This window comes from Sinohyriopsis cumingii, chromosome 1 (genome assembly GCF_028554795.1).
Source record: "Sinohyriopsis cumingii isolate HCF-2022 chromosome 1, ASM2855479v2, whole genome shotgun sequence".
Classification (NCBI taxonomy): Eukaryota; Metazoa; Mollusca; class Bivalvia; order Unionida; family Unionidae; genus Sinohyriopsis; species Sinohyriopsis cumingii.
This window is the reverse complement of record NC_142961.1, coordinates 101,079,697-101,102,357: the sequence shown is the minus strand read 5'-3', so window position 1 is coordinate 101,102,357 and position 22,661 is coordinate 101,079,697. Positions and strand designations below refer to the sequence as shown.

At 35.8% G+C, this 22,661-nt stretch overlaps 1 protein-coding gene across 1 annotated transcript in view; it reads left to right on the top strand.

The window, feature by feature from the left end:
• Positions 1-22,661, top strand: part of LOC149807443 (uncharacterized) — a 50,299-nt gene that overhangs the window by 16,076 nt on the left and 11,562 nt on the right. Inside the window, exons 7-8 of the mRNA XM_089955958.1 lie at positions 3,545-3,705; positions 17,111-17,235. Coding sequence (XP_089812084.1) covers positions 3,545-3,705; positions 17,111-17,235 — 286 coding nt within the window. The remainder of the gene's footprint in view (positions 1-3,544; positions 3,706-17,110; positions 17,236-22,661) is intronic.

The following is a 22,661-nucleotide window of genomic DNA, read 5'->3' as shown; positions in this document are numbered from 1 at the left end:
GTAAGCTAAGGATGCATTGAAGTGTACGTTTAAATTACTCCATTATATACTGAGTAAAATCATGATAGTTTATATTATGGCATGCCTTAACTACAACATTATCCAGGCATTACAAAATCAGATATAATTAGGTAATTATCGTTAACTCATGATGATCGATATCGTCCTAACAACAAGGAAAGTTATTTCATATAACCCTATGAAATCTTACACATATGAACATTTGGATCGTATGCAATTAATTCAACCAATGAACTAATAACTGTATAATTAAAAGGTAAATTGCATAACAATTCTAGCAACAACACTTTCCATGAAATTGAATAAAATAAATTGCATAACAACTCTAGCATCAACACATTTCCATGAATTGAATAAATGCTGTATAATATGGAACCTAGTCATAGCAAACACATTTGCATAAAACAACCTTATCGCTGTTTTTTCTTTCAGGACTTGTGTGTCTTAGCACAAAACATGCCTTTCTTTTTACACGATCACCACGTGGTCCCTTTTCTTGTTTCATGAGGAAAGCACTAAGGTCTTTAGACTTTCCACGGAGTCAAGACTAAGTTTTCCTCTTCCAGGAAATTTCCAGACTAAAGAATTTCGACTAGGGTCGTCACCTTAAAGTCAGATTGCTCTAAAGTATATGCCCTAATTTATTCTAAACAATTGTAGTGGTCCCTAATCTTTCCCAAAGAAATAATTCCTTTTAATCAGGTTTAGACAGCTCAGAATCTGTGTACGACAGTGCGTGACAATTTCTCTTTGAAAATGTGATAAGTTGGCATAGGTTCCTACCAAGCGGTTAGGATTGGTAGCTCAATTGTTTACTTTCTAATCACTGTGTTAAGATACCCTGGTCAATTTCACTGGGTCGGAATGCTGTTCCTTTGAAGTTTACACTGACATGGGGGGTGATGAACGAAGAAAGGTCGAAGTGACCCTTCACAAAGACTTTCTGCCTTAAATGCAATAAGACATTAATTGTTCAATGCATTCAACTTAAAATTTCATGTAATTCATAATTCGAAAGTTCACACTGTGCTTAGTTAATTGTAACTCGTCTTAGTACTGGTGTCTGGTATCTACCCTTGTCTACTTCCCATTATATTGTGTTGTATTCCCTATTAGTGATATAATTTGTCTCAAGGTGTGGGTGAGTATGAGCATAAAAAGGCCCCATGGGACACTAATCCAACCTTCATGGTGTCTATGGGTTGTGCACATCTTTGGTCAAATGATGTGTGTGACTTGGTAACAGAGTTGCCTCACTTAGTGGGGGAGGGAAAGAAAGCCTTCTTCCTCTTGATGTCAGGATGAACCTTCCACTCATTTCTTGGAGGGATCTTGGTCACTTCCTAATTGGGGAGATCTTCTGTTTTGCATTGTCCTCTCAAGGAAAATAAAGTACTCGTGCCCAATATAGCCATGGCACTCTTTCTTGAACATTTTTCATTTGTTTGTCCATTCTTTTACACTATTTGATTGGTCTCTGCCGCCAGGTATCAGATATCTTCATGGCTCCTCCTGTTTCCCACACTTGGACTTGGGTATATCCCAAGCAGAAATATCAGCTGCAACATGGGCTAATATCCTGGTCAAAGCGTTTTAGGGCCTACAACATAATGGCAAGAAAGTCTCATAGTGATCATTTTGTTTTGCTGTCTCCTTCAGTGTTGTTAAAGGAGGAATTGTCACAGTTGCGCTTATTTTCTTGCTGAGGGCTATGGCTAAGATATATAGACATGCACTCTTCATGACTTAAGTGCCTGCTGAAGGTTGTGGAGTTAGAGAACCAAACTTACTTTACAGTAGTACTGCATACAATTTAATCTGCACATATATTTTCATACAAAACATCATCAAGATCAAACTGTTCATTATAGCATTTTCATAAAATGATCTCCAGCAGGATATACATGTTGAATACAAAAGGGAAAATTAGTCTCTTACAAAGTGTTAATAATCAGTACAGAAGAATAAAACAGGAATAGTCAGATTCTTGTGAATAAAAGCAGGAAAGGACGTAATTACATTTATTGGGTATATCTCATGGTGGGAGATATGATTTTCATCATGTGAAATAAAAAATAATGATTCCAATAATTGTCAGTTAAGAGATTGTAACAATCCATTGAGATGCATAGGGTTTTGAACTGAAGTTCTTGGGTTCGATCCCCATCTGAGTCATACCAAAGACTCCTAAAATAATGTTACTAACAGCTGCCTCACTTGCCATTCATCATTAAGAGGTTAGTGTTAGGACTGGTTGGTATGGTGTCAGGATAATGTGAATGGGCGGAATATCATGCTACATGTCTGCAACATGATGCCCCAGTGCTAGACATCACTATAAACACTGCAGACATCGTTGCGATATGACTGAAATTTTTAAAAATCAAATCACGCACACACACATACAGATGAGTATTCATTGTAGCTCATTACCACTTAAAACGATTGTTCCACACAAATCATCATTTAAGTGAAAGCATAATATACGGAGAACGTATGCTCATTTGTGTGCTTGGCTTCTCCAACCATCCAGTTAGGACATGTGGCCTGATTATACATGCATTGTGGGTAATTTATCTACATAAAATTATGGATCTCATTGGTAATAGAAATGTTTTTCTTACTGTAAAAGATGCAGCAGAGAGAGTGTAATATTGTACCAGTTTTGCCTATAATCACTTGAAAAAATAAACGGATGAACACATAACAGACATATGAACGGCTGCTTTAAGTAGATTATGCAATGGGCGGTATGTGAATAGTCTCTTGGCAACTGTGCAAACAGTCTTTTCAGAATTAGTCACACAGCAGCCATGTGAATATCCTTGGCCAATACGGACTGCCAATAATCATGAAACTTGGTTTGGGTACTCTATTTTATTGCTTATATACATCAGTAGACAAGATAAATTTGTCAGACAGTAACAGACATTGTCAAAATGGTGTGATAAAACTGTTAGCAAAAGGTCAGGCTGTGTTGTCAGCATATTAAGCACATGTGAATTAACAAAATTTTTATGGAACAATCAATAACACATGAAAACAAAAAGAATATTAATTATGTTTGTATTATAATGCACATATATTTATTCTGTATAACACTTTATTTCTCTTCCACATTGTAAGCCATAAAAATGTTCCTGCAGAGCACTTGACTTGTCATTTTTGGAGTTGTTAACTTGGTTACGAACTTAAACATTGACTTCCACAAAATCTTGAACTGTACCTTGGCTTACACAAAGTCTTTAACATTGGCTTGATTCTTCTGGTAGCAAAATATGTAAGCTTTTTTGATTAACAAATTGTTCCATGTAATTTTAATAGTAATTGATTCAAGTAACTTATACATTTGTTACAGTTTTATGTCTTACTGATGTATGTTTGTGCAAAAAATTATCAAAAGCAATCACCCCATTGTTTGGTTTCTTGAGATAAAAATACACATCAGTACTTACTGATTTATTCGGAGAAGGGAAATAATGTATGAAGTCTCCATAATCAGTATTTTGTATGTGGTTTTCAGTCTTGAAGGATTGAGGGAGAAGATTGTGTTGGATCCACAGTGGTTGATTGATGCCCTGAAGTCTCTAATCACAGCTGAGACATTCATCAAGCAATACCCTGCCATCACTAGCAAGTGGTATGAATTTGAAGAGACAGGAAAACTCACCCATGAACTGATAGGTCTGTACTTGTTTGCTTTAAAAATAATACATGGAAAATGTTTGATTACGAATCCATGTGTAGTCTCAGTCTAGCTGATGATCTATTTGTCTATGGAAATGTTTTATGCTCCACACATAATGTGACATTTGCCAGGATACATCTTTGTGACCTTGGCCTAATGGAAAGTGTGACTTGAGCAATCATTCAAATGCCTTTTACTTATCCAACTAGTTGTTGACCATCCATCTGTCTGTACCAATTAATTGCCCATCTGTCTGTACCAGTAGTTATCATTCATCTCTATGTCTGTACCAATTAGATGTCTCCTGTATCAAGTTTTCTCCATCCATCTGTCTGCTTCAGTTGTCATATATTTGTTTCAATTAGTTATTGTCCATTTATTAGTTGTTATCTATTCAGCTGTCTGTATAATTAATTTGTTGTCCATCCATTTCTTTATACAAATTAGTGGCTGTCCATTCAACTGTATGTACCATTTAGGTGTTGTCCATTCATCTGTCTGTATCAATTAGTTGTTACCCATTCATCTCACTGTACCAATTAGTTGCCCAACCACCTGTCAGTACTCATTAATGGCTGTCCATCCATCTATTTAAATCAATTAATTCCACACAGTAAACATTAGTTTTTGACAATCAGCTTGTACTTAGGTTTGGTATAATCCTGTTGTTCTTAGATAAAAATATTAAAGGTGAAAGTCACTGACTGAAAGGAGAAAAATGATTTGCTCACCTGAAGTTTGCCACCTTCTTCATTTATCATACATTGTGCACATCTTGCACTTGGAGAAAGGAAGAACTTTATTGATTTTGGGATGTAAAGATGACAGGTCAATTACTTATACTGACAGAAATTGTATCTGTAAAATAACGTTAATACTACATATGATATCATGACCAAACTTTGTAAATGGTTTGCACCTGGCATTTGAAAAAGCTTTTGATCTTTGTATCATAGGTCAGATATTAAAATAGATGGCTGAAAGAAAATCAATCAGTTTCATACAGTAACATTGATTCTGCATCACAGACGATGAAATTGGGCCCAAATGTTTGGGTGGCATGCACTTATAGCAAAGAAGAGCTCTGTTTTTGTTGGTGTCTGAGGGTGAAGGTCACTCAGAAAATATTTTTTTCTGCGCAAATATTTAAGCCATCTTTCTTGAAGACTATTAAAAAATTCCCCTACAATAACATTATTTCTTCATCACAGATATGCCACAAACGTTGTGGATGGCTTGTATTGTTGTCGATGAGGAAGCCTGTAAAGAAGACTATTAAATAATTCCCATACAATAACATTATTTCTTCATCACAAACATGCTACAAACATTGTGGATGGCTTGTCTGTTGTTGAAGAAGAAGCCTGAGAATGTAAAAATGAAAGAAGAAATACAATTCTGTTTATAATGTGGGTTGCCTGTATAGACGACAGTTAAACAGTGGGGGAGCATATCAACTGACATTTATGGTTCTCTTTTTTGAAGTAATTTGTCTGGTCCAGATAAAAACGATTTATTTTTTAAGTCGACCTTACCCTAAACACATATACAATGTTGATGTCTGGTCAAGACAAACACTATTTACTTTTCAAGTCAACTGCCCAATATACATGTTGTTGATGTCTGGTTGACACAAAAGACATTTGGTTTCCAAGTCAGCTTTGTCCTGGATGCATATAATGTTGATGCCTGCTCCAGGTAAATTATTTTCTGTTTTGCAAGATGACTTTGCATTGTATAGCTATATGTTTATGACTGGTCATAGTAAACTATTTCATCTGCAGTTTACATACCTGGCTCCAATAGTATTATAGATAATACAAGGCATATATCGACAGGGAAAACATGATTGAACCAAAGGTCATTACCATATAATCAGGAGGAGGTAGAACAAGAAACATATTATTTCATATGTCCATGAAACATTATTTCATAAGTCCATGATATAACAATGATAATTATAAATAATTTTATTTTCAGAGAGTGGGTGAATTAGTTATAAGTGAGAAATATTCTATCTTGAGTTCCTCATTTTATGTATATTTTTTTATACTAAGTGAATTTAATTTTTAAATGTTATATTTTTTGAGTGAATAATGGATATATTTCATCTCTTTGTCGGAAAACTCATAGACAGACTTTTTTCACCCACTTGATGAAATACGTTTTTCACGCATTTCAAACTGTTATTGTCTGTAAGTAATGCAAGTTGATAATAAGATGTTTACACAAGCAAGAACATTCACAGTACATACACATCTATTTATATAAATACTCCATTTTCTGTGGGAGTTATTATACCGTATTTACCATATATTTTGGGACACCATAGTTCTTTCTTCACCATAAATTAATTGTTAAAGTAATATTTATGTCCTCTATATGATCTGAAACCTTTTTTTTGTTTTTTGATCAAGTGATAACTAGTGGGACATCATATAAATCATTCAAAAATTAGATGTTAGAAAATCCACTAAAACTTTAATTTTTTGAAAAAATATTAAACTGTGTACACAGATAAAACTTTTTAATCTGATGTAACTGCATTTCCGTCAATTGTGAATATTTAAACCTGGATTGATTTTTAAAAATTGACTGAAACTCTTTGACAGATTTTTGTTACTGATTTCATCTTTTCTCTCTTTAGCCACCTGTACTCTTGCCCCAATTATGTTTTTCCATGTTTATCTTTACGATCAAAGAATCAAATTGACAATAGTCCAAGAAAAATAGCTTTAGCAGTTATGTTTGCCGATGTTCTACACATGTGACCTAAAACAGATGTTTATCAATGTGAGTTTCTTCTCTGAGTGTTGAGAGAACTACTGCCTCACAGATCTAGCTGTCCCAGATACTACACTACTTCTAACTAATTGAAGATATAAGCAGTCTGCCAACCTGGTTGGTGGTCAGGCAGAGTGATCTCCCACTTAAGTATAAGTATAAGGATTACCATCCAAAACCATGAACCTGCCAGTTAACTACCTTTTGCCTCGAGGAAATACAACATCTCTATTTCCAACCTACCTGTCTTCCTTACCCCAACAAAGTTCTGCCTTTCAACTTGCTAACACTTTGTTGCCTTTGCATATCTTAGAGCACTTTGTCAATTGCATGGGTTTATATATATATGTTTTCACAGGATACGTTTGAGCTGTAATATTTTTTTGTGTGCAAGTCTTTATGCCTTTCAGAACCCCGTTATATCTGTATAATTCCGTTATTGCTTGTTCATACAGGTGAGTGTTCACTACCAAAGCATCCATTGCACTCTGACACCATGCTTCCATGATTTTATTTGTATAGGCTGCCCTTGAGCCTTTCTACAAGTAGTATTATAAATATGATTATGTTATCTCTGGAAACTACATTTCTGTGTTAGTTCATCTGCTATATCTAATTTCCAGGTAAACATTGTATGGCATAACTCTGCACCACACCCCATGTTCAAAACCAGGTGTACTAAACTTTCCTAGGCATTCTTAGCATCTGGACACCATTCTTCAATGGTTCTACCTGCCCATGTTATCCTTGATGTTTCCAACAGGTAGTATTTACATTAAGATTGTCTGGTATCACTTTTTTCCCAGGTAACCTTCATTTGGTTTAGCCCTTCACCGTCACAATATCCAAACAAGACAGGTGTAGGAATACAACCTATAATTTATTGTTCCTATAGATGGTATTCATTATATTTACCTATGCACTTCATTGCTTGTTAGAATGGCTGTTATCTATTGCCGGGCCAACTTAAGATATAAATCTGCACTGACACCGTGTTCAAAAGACAGGTGCAGGATCAACAGTTTTATGTGCTCTGCTCAAATGGTCTTACAGATTAGAACCATGGGCAACAAACAGAAATGCACAGCGATGGACGACAATGTCAGTCTGAACTCGTGACCATGGTTTCAATATTTTCTGGCAGACAAGGGAGATAAGTTGCCACATCACCCTTCCAGCCATGAAGCGCCAGAAAATCAGCATGATTAGAGTCTGTTCTAGCACTTAAGTCACCAAAACCGGATCCGGCATTATTGGTGATTTCTATCATCCTTTCCTCCTCGACGTTCAACTCCATTCCTGTCATGTAATAGCTGTTACAACTCTTCCCCCTGACCCAACAGATACACAGATCAAACGACTCTAACCTGTCCCGACCGCTCCGGTGGCCTAGTGGTTACAGCATCTGCCTCGGATGCAGTAGGTTGTGGGTTCAATCCCCGGCCGAGCCATACCAAAGACTTACAAATATCCGGTACTAACAGCTTCCTTCCTTGGGGCTCAGCATTAAGAGGTTAGTGTTAGGACTGGTTGGTCTGGTGTCAGGATGATGTGACGGAGTGGGACATCATGCCACATGTCTGCGGCATGATGCCCCAGTGCATGACATCACTGTAAACTGCCAAACTGCAGACATCTTAGCGATATGACTGAAAAATTGTTACAGCTATGTTAAAAATCCAAATCACACACACAAATGTAACCCATCCAAACCTTACAACTCGGACGACACCTACCCATATACAGAGCGCCTACTTCTATTATGGTCCCAATGAATAAAAAGCCTGGCTTCCAGTATGCCGAACCTGTCCTATGGAGACATGTTCATTCACCAGATGTAATTTCGCAAATCCCTCTACACTCTGCCATGAGAAGAGACTCCTTACACAGGGAAAATCACAAAGTCATGGTTTCTAATTTGGGTGATCTACAAGTTTTACGAGCTGCAAACTTCATCACTCTTCTACTTTATGCTAGGCATCACAGGAGTCATCAGTCCAGCAAGGCTGATGATGGTTGCTCTAAAAGTCATGTCATGTGAAGAGTGAGCCTTCAGTGAGGAAGTGTTCCATCTTTTACCTCCTAACTTCAACACTCCTCCTCCCACTCCATCCACTACCGGGTCCAGACCTCCAGCATCTCTTGATCTTGTGACAGGAAAGGAGGAACCTTACCTCAGATTGCTTCTGTAGTCTGGGTGGGTTACAGACATTCTGAACTATCTTGTAAATGCCACTCTATGTCCGGTCATCACCCTCAGCGCCTTCAATCAATTAATTCATGCACATGGTTATCAATGGATTCAATATGGCGTATTTTAAACGCTATCCAAATGGGAAACTTTGTCATTTATGTGGACTTAAAAGATGCTCACCTTCATATCACTATTCACCAGGCTTCCAGGAAGTTCCTGCAATTCGCCCTACAATGACATTGTATGCCTATTCAGAGTACTCCCATTTGGACTTGACATCAACTGCTGGGTCTTCACTTGTCTCATGTACCATGTAATGGCACATATCTGGACCATTTATACAATGGCCAATCAAGTTACCAGGATGATATCCTGCAAAAACAGCAGCTATAGTTATGCTGTGACCCTCTCTTATATGGCCACCCCTTCTGCACTGGGAAAGTGGCCCTATAAGATGGTTGGCCTTTCCAGAGGGGGACTACATTTTTTTGTGAGAAGTATATGTAATATACGCAGTATGAAAGCTACATCAAAGCACTTAATATCTTCGTTTAAAAGTAACATTAATTATTATAAGGTTTTCCTTGTAATAATAGTCTTATTTCAACAGAATATACATTAATATTTCTTATTCTTAGTGAAAGAATGATATGTGAGCAGGTATTGTTGTCATGTACATTGCAAAACCATTCAAAAACGTCATATAAATCTTGGTACATACATAATTCTCTTTCAGTTCACTCCATTTTCCCACTGCTGCTGAATAACCTCCTTATCAGTTACTATGTTGTTTATTCCAGTCTTTTCAACATAAAATTGTTTAATTTGAGTCTTTTCTACATAAAATTGTTCGGCAAGTCTCCCCTCTCCACCTCACCTTATGTCGTCGAGTAGAAGAACAGACTTCTGATATAACATGTTTCCATTTACGTGATGAATTGTTAATGTTTGGTAATAATTTATTTGGATGCTGCTAACTGTGTGCAATTTATTGTGCAGACGAAACTTTCGTTGAGTGGATGAAATGCCTTCTTCATAAAGGAAACGATAATTGTGTTGTCACATGATTTTTTGTTCTTTGTCTGGTACACTGTTTTGTTCAAGGTTAATTTCTGTATGTGTGTGTTAATTCACAAAATCTATTTTAGTCCATGCTGACCCAGTTTTTATGATCCTGACAATTATGTCCAGTTGTAATCATCAAAGAGAAAAACTTGACAGATGTGTGAAACCCAAAACTCTATCATAACATTGATGAGCCCATTTCCTGTAAACGTTGGCTTTTACAGACAATGATGTCATATTAATCTTACTGTTACATGTACTCTAGTCAACACTTCTTTCAGAAACGGAAAATTGACATTGGGAGACATGTATCAACAATATAGATAATCTGATTACTTACCTTACGTCACGATATGAATTTTTTATTAGATCTTGATACATTTGAAGAAAAAAGTGGCTACTCGTGAGAGGAGCATTTTACATTTTTGTAAAAATATGTTGGCCGCTGGTTGCTTTAGCGGTGTGGCCATTCTTGAGGGGTACTTTTAAATACAAACTCGTCTGTGCCAAGGGATTCTGGCTGAAAGAAGCGGGTGGCCACTGGTGAGGGGGGGCCATTCAAGAGGGGGACTACTGTATTTTAAAACAAGACATGATAACCCTTGTGTTACTGCTTACAAATCTAAGGCTTTCTCATCAACAAGGATAAATCGACCTAGCACCATCTTTACAATTTGTTCACTTTGGTACATAGTCCAATACACAGGCAAACATAATTCATCTCGTTCAGGATTGGGCATTGAAAATCTGAAATATGGTGGCTTCTTTACTTTGGAGGAAAACTCAAACTGCATGGAAATTCCTTTGTCTACTGGGCCTGCTCAACATGGCAGCGTATCTATTTGTCTTAGATTGTCCTTGTATGGACCCATTGCAAATTATTATCCTGTCATAATGTAGGCCCAAATTCTGCCCACTGGAGTAAACCCTCACCTTCTGCACACAGTTGAAGCACCATCTGCAGACTTAAGGCAACCAAAGTTGGCTCACTCCTGATATACCTATGGAAGTAAAACCACATGGAATTACAATCTGATGAAAGTACGAAAGGCTAAGAAGCCCACCTACTACCATTCTTTAGGAAAACTAGTAATATATGGTCTCCCCGTGAATGACATCTATATAGCAATATTCTGGAGATGAAGTTCACTTTGAATTCCTTTCATGAAGCAGACAATCCTACTGTGGTGACTGTTTCAAACGACAAGGAAGAACCAAGTCCCCAGACCTTTGCAACCTGGAGTGGGACTTTCTAAAGTGGTGTTGTCAACAACAAATCCACATATACGATCACCATATCCCAGGATGCCTAAACATACCAGCCAATTCTTTGTCCTGGAACAATCAAATAATACATACAGAATGGTCTCTCCATCCCCTTTTTAACTTAGATATGTGCCTAATGGGACCGACCATTGGTGGACCTGTTTGCAAGAAGGTGGAATACCAAACTTCCCACCTTTGTTTCGCCAGTCCTGGGCAGTCAGTGCTTTGTCAGTAGATTGGAATGGCCTGGATTCATATGCCTACCCTTGAATTCCTCAGATTCAAAAAAGGGATACAAAAAACAAGATAATCAGACTGTCACCTTAACTTCATTACACGACTCAGATGGGAGAAGTCATGTATCAACAACCTCATGAATCTAGCACTGGAAACTCTATAGAAAATTTGGATTTTCCCTTATCTACTCAAACAACCCCATTCACAGTTGTTTCAAAAAGAGAGAGTTAACATCTGAAGTATGATAAAAGGTTGTCACATAATCACTGACACCTTTCGTTATCATGAAAGAGAGAATATTGGAAATAAAAGGACTTATCCAACTTTACATACGCACAGCCAAATACTATAGCTCTGTACCTAAAGTGGATCCTGTCCTGGGTATTGACCTGGTTAAACAAGACCCTTTGAACCTCCTTCATACAAGGCCTGCTTCCTCATGGCATTAGTGACTGGGGACAGAATTATTGAAATACATGCCCTATCAGCATACATGCAGTTCTGACAAAACGGGTTGTTCTTACTCATGACATAATCCTCTTTCATCACCAAGAACAGGCTTCCTTCAATGGGTAACCAGATTTTCATCATGAAACCTCTGTCTAGAGCTGATTGCTAACCAGCATCATTCAGGCAGTGGGATGAAGATCAGGGTCCACATTCTCTAGGTTTTATCCCCAAGATATGTTATGCCAAGGGGTTCAGATTAATCTGTTGGACCCCTTTATACTCAAAGCTCAACAGGTCACCATTCCAGGTCGATCAACAACTTTCTAAGACGTTGCTTCATGACTACTGCTGGATGTGTGGAAAGGGAAATTTTTTCCTTATTTGAAATTTCACTCCATGACAGATGTTGTCCCCTCCAGTCAGGTTACCTAGAAGCAGTCTCTTATACCTCAAGGGATCGGAGCTAGTATCTCCAAGGTAAGGGGGTGTACCTCCCTTCACCTCTTATTTTCCGAAGGTATTATGATTGGGTAACATTTTTACAGACAAAACCAATTTTCCTTGTAAAATATATTTTCAAGAATACTTGCTTAATTCCTGTGGCCGAGTGGTCTAAAGCGCTCTCTGTTATGGATTACTGCCATCTCACCTCTGTCTGCATGGGTTAGAGTCTAGGATTCGGCCAATGTGGGTATGTGAGAAAGTTTGCCAGTAGCTTCTCGTGGGTCTGTGGTTCTTCCCGGGGTTTTACAGGGTTCTTCCTCCACCATTAATACTGGCCACCATGCATAGCCTATCATGTGCTGAAAAATGGTGTTAAACCCAACAACAACAACAATAACAACTAGATTAATTCATAATGCACACACAGCCTCCCATCAGTTACATCGATAAAGAACATTCCTTATGCTCCAGTAGTAATTGACTGGTTCAAGTTTTCTACCACCAATATTTATTCTTAAGGGGATATCACTCTGCCCTACCGTCAACTACGTTGGCAGACATCTTTTGGTTCCTTAAGCTGAAGGTAATATCTGAGAGACATGGATATGCATGATAGTAGTAGTTCTCCTAAGGTATCATGATATGATAAGTATTCTCAAAGAAATATATTTTACTAGGAAAAAAGGCTTCCACTATGGTCATTCAGAAACATAATGTTGCAGATCCTACCAGTAATCTTTGCAGGAAACCTTGTAGTATTGGGACCCTGACCAGCTTCTCTGTATAAGGATAAATAAGTTCAGTTTACATTGTTTAGAAAATACACATGCACTTGTGCATGTAGGATTGGGCATTTCTTAAAAAGCCTGCAATCTATCAAATGCCTTTTTGTTATTAGGTAAAAAAGAATATACATTAAGGTCATGACTTATTTTGCACATCAGACATTCTTGAAGGGTAAGTACAGCAAAAATAGCTCCAGCCTCCTTACCATATCTAAGCTGATAAAACAGTGGAAAGTTGATTTTGTCCTGACATTCTCAAATTGTGGTAATCAGTATTGTTTCAAATAATTTTCCCAGACAAGATGTCAGTGTTATGCCATTACAATTGACCAGATCTTTACATTTACCATTTTGTTTGTATATCAATAGAATATTTCCAAATGCATATGTATTAGGCAAAAACTTAAATTGGATCACATAAGACAATGGGCAGTTATATGTCTACCGGTAATTAGATGATTTTCCATGTCATGCTTTAAATGGTAGTTGGACACGCAATCAGTGCCTTGTCATTTTGTTATATTCTAGAGACTTGTTATGCTGCAGTACCTGACCTCTTTGATAGCTTCACATTTTATGTTATAAGCCTCTAATTTTTGTTTGTTCATATAATTTTTAATTTTCTCACAAATTAATATTTTCCTCATCTGTTTAACATTAAGAGGTTAGTGTTAGGACTGGTCGACCTGGTTTCAAGATTATATAACAAGATGGGACATGTTACATGTCTGCGGCATGAAGCCCCAGTGTTAGACATAACTATTAACTGTCACATTGCAGACATCGTAGTCTGTGGCATGAAGCCCCAGTGTTAGACATAACTATTAACTGCCACACTGCATACATCGTAGTCTGTGGCATGAAGCCCCAGTGTTAGACATAACTATTAACTGTCACATTGCAGACATCGTAGTATGTGGCATGAAGCCCCAGTGTTAGACATAACTATTAACTGCCACATTGCAGACATCATAGTCTGTGGCATGAAGCCCCAGTGTTAGACATAACTATTAACTGTCACATTGCAGACATCGTAGTCTGCGACATGAAGCCCCAGTGTTAGACATAACTATTAACTGTCACATTGCAGACATCGTAGTCTGCGACATGAAGCCCCAGTGTTAGACATAACTATTAACTGTCACATTGCAGACATCGTAGTCTGCGACATGAAGCCCCAGTGTTAGACATAACTATTAACTGTCACATTGCAGACATTGTAGTCTGCGACATGAAGCCCCAGTGTTAGACATAACTATTAACTGCCACATTGCAGACATCGTAGCAATATGACTGAAAAAGATACGTTAAATATCCAAATCATGTACATACAATTATAACTTAATTCAGAAAAATAGTTTCCATAAATTAACACATTATCCAAATTATTTCTTTCTACGTAATGGAATGAACTGTAACCATGTCTTATTTATCTTTCCTACTTTACCATATGACTCTCTAAAATTAGTCTATTCACATTTCTGTACTCTTTCATGTTTCTTCAAAAATGTACTCATTTATTATATATTTTTCTGTTTCTTCTGAAATCTCTTTGCATCTTTGTATTTTCTGTTCCATTTTGGGAGTCAAACTGTTCCTGGTTTGTTCCATTCTCCATGTGCTTTTCTCATTTCTGTATGTAACGTATCAATAACACTTCAATTCGGATTGAAATGTGATTTGAATTCAAACATTTATGTATGTAACGTATCAATAAAACTTCAATATGGATTCAAATGTGATTTGAATTCAAACATTTATGTATGTAACGTATCAATAAAACTTCAATATGGATTCAAATGTGATTTGAATTCAAACATTTCTGTATGTAACGTATCAATAACACTTCAATTCGGATTGAAATGTGATTTGAATTCAAACATTTATGTATGTAACGTATCAATAAAACTTCAATATGGATTCAAATGTGATTTGAATTCAAACATTTATGTATGTAACGTATCAATAAAACTTCAATATGGATTCAAATGTGATTTGAATTCAAACATTTATGTATGTAACGTATCAATAAAACTTCAATATGGATTCAAATGTGATTTGAATTCAAACATTTATGTATGTAACGTATCAATAAAACTTCAATATGGATTCAAATGTGATTTGAATTCAAACATTTATGTATGTAACGTATCAATAAAACTTCAATATGGATTCAAATGTGATTTGAATTCAAACATTTATGTATGTAACGTATCAGTAAAACTTCAATATAGATTCAAATGTGATTTGAATTCAAACATTTATGTATGTAACGTATCAATAATACTTCAATATGGATTCAAATGTGATTTGAATTCAAACATTTATGTATGTAACGTATCAATAATACTTCAATATGGATTCAAATGTGATTTGAATTCAAACATTTATGTATGTAACGTATCAATAAAACTTCAATATGGATTGAAATGTGATTTGAGTTCAAACTTTGGAATATATCTATCTGGAGTGGTTATTACACTATTTGTTATCAGTTCACCATAATTATCTATATATTCTATTACATTTAAAGGTGAAATTCAAGAATGCATCAACAACAGTTTTATACACCCTCACTTTTACTCACATCTTTACTCATCTGACAGGTGAAATGAAAATGACCACATTGTTGATGAAACTCAACCTGGTGCTCACCATTTGCATTGTTAGTTATGACTATGCAAATCTCATAACTTACATGCCCCATTACATCAAAGTCCAATATTTGCATGATTTCAACCGACAATAATTCCTATTTCAATTTTGATGTACAAAAATTGGAAAATAATAAATGAAAGTCACATACTGTTTGTAAAAGAAAACACAAAAGTGCAACTAGTTTTCAACATATATATTCCAAGAACAACTGGCTGAGAGCCATCACAGTAACCTGGAAAAAGCCAGTTTCATGAACCAGAGTGTGCGTGTCAGTGTGGTAGTCCAGTAATAAACTAGACCATCTTTGACACATGTCATTCTTGATGAACTGGACTTTTCTTCAAGTTGCTGTGAAATAAATCATGATAAGCAATAAGCATATAATAAGCATTTTTATGTAGTATCCATACTAGACACATACTTTTGCCTTTGTATGACTGTTCAGTATATCGAACGTAATCATTGTTTTCTGTGTGTAGCTGATTTTGACAGGTATGACAGAACAGTATATCAAACCTCATCATTATTTTCTGTGTGTAGCTGTTTTTGACAGGTATGACTACAGTATATCAAGCTCATCATTGGTTTGTGTGTATATCTGCTTTTGACAGGTATGACTGTACAATATATCAGAACTCAGCATTGGTTTTGTGTGTAACTGCTTTTGACAGGTATGACTGTACAGTATATCAAACCTCATCATTGTTTTCAGTGTATAGCTGCTTTTGACAGATATGACTACAGTATATCAAACCTCATCATTGGTTTCTGTGTGTAGCTGCATTTGACAGGTATGACTGTACAGTATACCTGACCTCATCATTGGTTTCTTCTCAATACCCACTGTTTTAAGAAGTTCCTTTTAATGATATACAGATTTTATGCATCAACAAGGAGGTAATTAGAACATTTTGAAGATGTACCACTAGAGTTTTGTTGAACGAAATCATATAAACCACAAAAGACTGTTATGAGGCATAGGATCTCTATAGTAATTTAATTCAACCCAAATGTGTAAGCCAGCTGTCTGATTTTATAATTATGATTAGCTTACTGTATATTGTAATGGGTAAGCTCGGTCCTGATAATACTACCTTCGCCAGATGAATATACAGTGAAACTTCGAAAACTGTAATGACTATCAGACTTAATATTTGGCTTGAATTTTTTCTACAGGACCAAGGAAGTCATATTAGAGATACCTCATATTCAGGTGATCATTGTTTGAGTGAAGTTTGACTGAAACATTATGCAAAATTGAGTTCCAGATATTAAACCAACTGAAACATGTATAAGAAAAATATTTATATTAGATAGACATTGAAACTAAATCCATATTGTGTTCTTTCTTATACCACGTATATAAATGTACATGTAACAATTTCTGTGTTGAAATTGTGAGCCAACAGAAACTTAGATCAATGGTAAATTTAGATAATAGTGTGCCTACATGACATTTATATTACTTCCTTTATTATAATGACATTAGTTTTTTGAAGTCATACTTTTTATTTATAGATGCCATCTGGGCAGAGAAGAACAACCAGGTATTCCATGACAACAAGGACCATATCTTGCTCCTGATGGAAAAGTTAAATATTATTGCAAGGCCAAGGTCATTTACAGAGGATGGAAATGTCCAGGTATGTTTATAGAAATGCTGAGGTTTTAGTGCCTCATTTGTTTTTGTCCCTTCTATATTACGTTGAATTGACATATGATGTTGATGGATAGTGACTTTTCTTTCATTCCATCTGTATGTCATGTCATGTCATCCATACATCATAAAATTTCTTATGGGGAAAGAAATACTTGGGAATTTTCGTAACAAAAGAATTTTGTTATGTGAGGACCTAATGCCAAAAAGAACCAACATTAGGTTAAGTTTTGAATCATTTTTAGTTGAAATGTAATTGAATTGCAGTAACTAAATGACAAAGACATTGCCCTGCATTATTGATTATTTCCAACCTTTTCCAGTTAAAGTTTGCGACACATTATTCATGTTTCCATCTGTCCCTTCATCATTGTCCGTCATGGTATCAATGTTTCCAAGTTACCAAGTATAACTTGTGAAAGAGCATGTATGGAGATTAGAGCTGACAGTAAATATCAAGTAGAACAGGTGAAAGATCATTTATGGATTTCAGCCCAGACAATAACTATCAAGTAGAACAGATGAAAGATCATTTATGGATTTCAGCCCAGACAATAACTATCAAGTAGAACAGGTGAAAGATCATTTATGGATTTCAGCCCAGACAATAACTATCAAATTGAAGTAGAACAGGTGAAAGATTATGTAATGAGATCAAAACTGGTGAAAGATCATGTACGGAGATCAGAGCTGACAGTAGATATCAGGGACAACTGGTGAGAGATCATGTATGGAGATCAAAACAGACATGTTAAAGGGGAGAGTATGTCCCTCATTTACCAACTCAAAAGACCTGCAATTTATTTTCAAAGAAATTGTATCTATATTTTGACCAAAGATATAGATGTTAACTTTGTGGATTCTTTGTACATGTGATATGCACATCTACATTCATATCGTAGGCAGATAATTCTTTTGCAACTTTTGCAAAGGTCAGACTTATAATTTGTATACAATTCCATGAAAATTTATTTAAAACAAAACAAGAAAATTTTTTAAATAAATTTACTGAATACTTATGTAAAACAGTCATGTGCTGAAAAGCCTACTGCCTGTAAACATATCAATCATGTCACAAGAAACCTACTCTCCATAAACATATCAAGTCATTTCTCAGGAACCGTACTATGGTGGTTACACATACAATGTCATGGCGTACTATGGTGGTTACAAATTATAAAATGTCACGGTGTACTATGATAATTACATGGTAGAATGGATAGGAATAGTTTATAAAATGATAGCTCTATATACAGTGTACAGTGTGTTATGTAGACAAATATCTCTGCAGTCCAATGTATACTGTGTTATGTATACAACATGCTCTTTAGTCCAATATACACTGTATTATGTAGACAACTAGCTCTATAATCCATTATATGGTGTATTATGTAGACAACTTGCTATATAGTCCATTATATACTGTATTCAGCAGAAAACTAGCTCAGTAGTCCAGTATACGGTGTTTGTAGACAACTAGCTATATAGTCCAATATGACAAAGTGCTATGGGCTTTGATAGCCCTGATATACATGCAATAATGAAATTATTCCAACACATCAGAGAGAACCAATGAAATTATTCCAACACATCTGAGAGAACCAATGAAAGTATTCCAACACATCAGAGAGAACCAATGAAAGTATTCCAACACATCTGAGAGAACCAATGAAATTATTCCAACACATCAGAGAGAACCAATGCAATTATTCCAACACATCAGAGAGAACTAACAAAATTATTCCAACACATCTGAAACTGAGAACCAATGAAATTATTCCAATACATCTGAAACTGAGAACCATTGAAATTATTCCAACACATCAGAAAGAATAATTGACATTATTCGATCAGCCTTTTTTTTTTAATTAGCTTGCTAGCTTGACGCAGTTTGCTTTATCTGCGATTTTTTGCCAAAACAGAAAGTACAATAACCATAACATAATTTGTTTTCCTGAGTATTAAATATAAGTTTTCTTTAAAACAGAAACAATAATTATCAATTATACAGAATATATGGTGTGTACAAAGTTGATAAACATATCAAGGAAGGATGAAATGATACTATTAATCCTCTTATCAGGATAATTCCCACCATTTCCAAGAGTGGTAGAGATCAATCACATCTGTTCTTAAAGTCTACAATTATGGTGAACTCTGGAAGAGGTAACCCTTCTTATCAACAACCTAGAAATATAGGCAGCGCTTCGACCCTTCCAGGGTACATCAGCAGCATCAAATATCATAGTATTATGACAGCTTCTAAAATATGTTAGTAGTATCATTTCTCAGGCATCAGTACTATTAGTCTAAAGTAGAATCACTGGTTTGCTTGTGACTTTACTGTATTTCAAAGTATTTGTTTAAGTCCTCCACAGCATCAGAAACTCCATATCTCAGTTCATTTCAACATGCTGGCTCCCTGGTGCCAGAGTGGTCATCTTTATATGATCTACTTCAGTAGTTGGTAGATGAGCTAAGCTAATTACCAGAAAGGAGAGGCCTACTGTCAGAGCACAGGGGGTCACTCCTACACAGCAGCCTGCATATTCCCCACTTTCATGCTTGGTTCATCTCAACGAACGATGTACCAATTCATTTTTAGCAAGTCTGCCAACTTCTACAAGACAATCAGCTTCCAACCACTCCGGTGGCCTAGCGGTTAGAACATCCGCCTGGGATGCGAGAGGTCGTGGGTTAGATCCCTGGCCGAGTCATACCAAAGTCTTATAAAAATGGTACTTACACCTGCCTCGCTGGGCGCTGTGTTAAGAGGTTAGTGATAGGACTGGTCGGCCTGGTGTTAGGACAATGTGACTGGGTGGGACATCACGCTACATGTCTGCGGCATGATGTTCCAGTGCTAGACATCAATATAAACTTCCACAGTGCAGACATCGTAGCGATATGACTTAAAAATTGTTAAAGTTACGTTACAATTCAAACCACACACACACACACACACACACTCAGCTTCAAAAGTTTATGATACCAAGAGAAGAATTTTCTGTAGTTCGCACAGTAAAAAATGGGTTAATCTAAGTTATCCCCCTTTTGTAATTGGTAAGGTAGAAAATGGGTTGATTCTGTCTATCCCCCTTTTGTATTTGGAGAAGTAAAAAATGGGTTTATTCTAGCTATCCAACTTCTGTTATTTGGTGCAGTAAAAATGTGTTGGTCCTATCTATGATACTTTAAATGCAGTAGCAAGCTTTTCTAAACTTCCTTTTGAAAGAAATATAATGTTTGGACATTAAGGACTATATGGTAGTCCTTTTTAAAACTCTCAAGTTCTCTAGGTTTTTTCTGTTGGGTTGGATCCTCACCTTTCTGATCTCATCAGGTGTATTAAGCTTCATAGAATGGTATCTCACTTGTTAGTGACTTTAATGAATCTTTCATGCATTATGCATTTTTCCTATACCATTTACTTTTCATAAGGTCATCATCCTCCCTCCTGACTGGTAAATTCAGCAGTTCAGTAGTAGCAAATATTGTATTACTGCTGTTAAATTGCATTTGGAAAAGGGGGAGGGGTATATAAACTAATTTTAATGATGTTATACTTGCCTATGGCCACTGCATTAAATAGTTAACTAAATCGAATGCTTTGTTAAGAACAAGGAAGTTTGTTCCATTAAATTGTTTGGAAATGTGTCATTATTAGTTATTGGTCTTTAAATTCTGTCAAGGAATTTTGACATGTTTTATCAGAAACCTGATTGCAAATTATGGAGGAGCTATTGGTGTCATGGTTCTTTTTTTTGTGCTGATGAATTACAAGTCACTTGACACATTTCAATGACATGTTACTACATTTAATTATATCATTCAATGAATCACATTGCTAGGGTGGGCCACACCGGTGGCCTAGTGGTTAGAACGCCCACCTCGGATGCGGAAGGTTATGGTTTCAATCCCTGGCTGAGTCATACCAAAGACTTATACAAATGGTACTAACCTCCAATGTCAGTGATTAATATATTAAGATTTATTTGCCAATTTTAATGGTGACTTTCTTCATTTTCAAGATATAGGTGTTAATTTGTTTTAAATAATTTCTAGTAAACAATCATGAAATCCATACCTGACTCCATGTTATTATTGGCTTCCCAGGTTATCCAGGTCTGAGTTATTAACTGAGTGGAATATTGCAAATTAACTGAACTGCACTATACAAATATTTCCCAAACAACTGATTGCACATCAGTCTGGACATTTGATTGGTTGATTTGCACAGGGTTATCCATTAATTCAATAATTTAGCATCCCATTCAAGCATACTTCAAAAGTAATTTTCTTTATAGGAGATTGTTGTGGACACTGGATGAATATACTTTATTTAAGCATGCAGAGTATGAAAACTTTAAGGTTGATTGCAAATCATGACAAAATTACATATTTGTTTTAGTCATTTTTATTAAGTTTACTACTTTCTTGTAACTCGGTGAAGGTTTGAATTTGTTTCCAATTTATGACTGAGAACAGATGTTCTAATTATTTTGCTCAGACTGTCCAAGTTTCAGATACTAATGAGTGTTTTGCTTTAGTGATGTTACAATTTTAAAATTGAATACTTAAAAGTCAATAAAGTTTATACTGTATGTTCTGTGCTTAAATTTATCTTGAAGGGACTTGCATGGTCTTAAACGTTTCAATATAACAACATATTCGGTTTAAAATTTAATCTGAAGAAAATTTAAACCAAATAGCTTGGTTACTATGGTAACAATAATATTAAAATATCAATGATGATTTTATACCATGTATCCCAAATGAGAATACATGTGTTCAAGTTCAAAAGAACTTTAATGAATTCTGCAGAATGACAAACAATGTATAAAAACAGGATAATATATTTCAGCAGGTGCAACAAATATCAAACGAAATCTGTTTCATTAAGTTATGTTGGAAGTGTTAGTGTGATTTGAATTTTTAACTGTGACAGTTAATAGTGATGTCTAGCACTGGGGCATCATGCCGCAGACATGAAGCATGATATCCCACACAGATACATTATCCTGACACAAAATGTCTTCATAAACCATGAGATTGTCCCAAAGATCAATGTCTGAATCACAAAACTCAGAAGTAATTAATGGAATAAAGACAGTGCGCATTGATCTTTCGTTTCGCTGAGTAACTAGGTGGATTAAGAAGAACATTAACACATATAGTTATCATATGATTAATCTGGCATATTGCATGTTTTGATTTTGGGGAATCATTGAACATTTAAATTTGAGAATATCGTCATTAATGAAATGTGGATAGACATCAGTAAATACCTTTCAAGCATGATGACCATGAAGAAGAAGAATGTCTTAACTGGTCAATGGTACTGGATAAGTATGTCTCTGAAATCGTGACTGTTAAAAAATGTGTGAAACATATTTGACTAATAATACACCC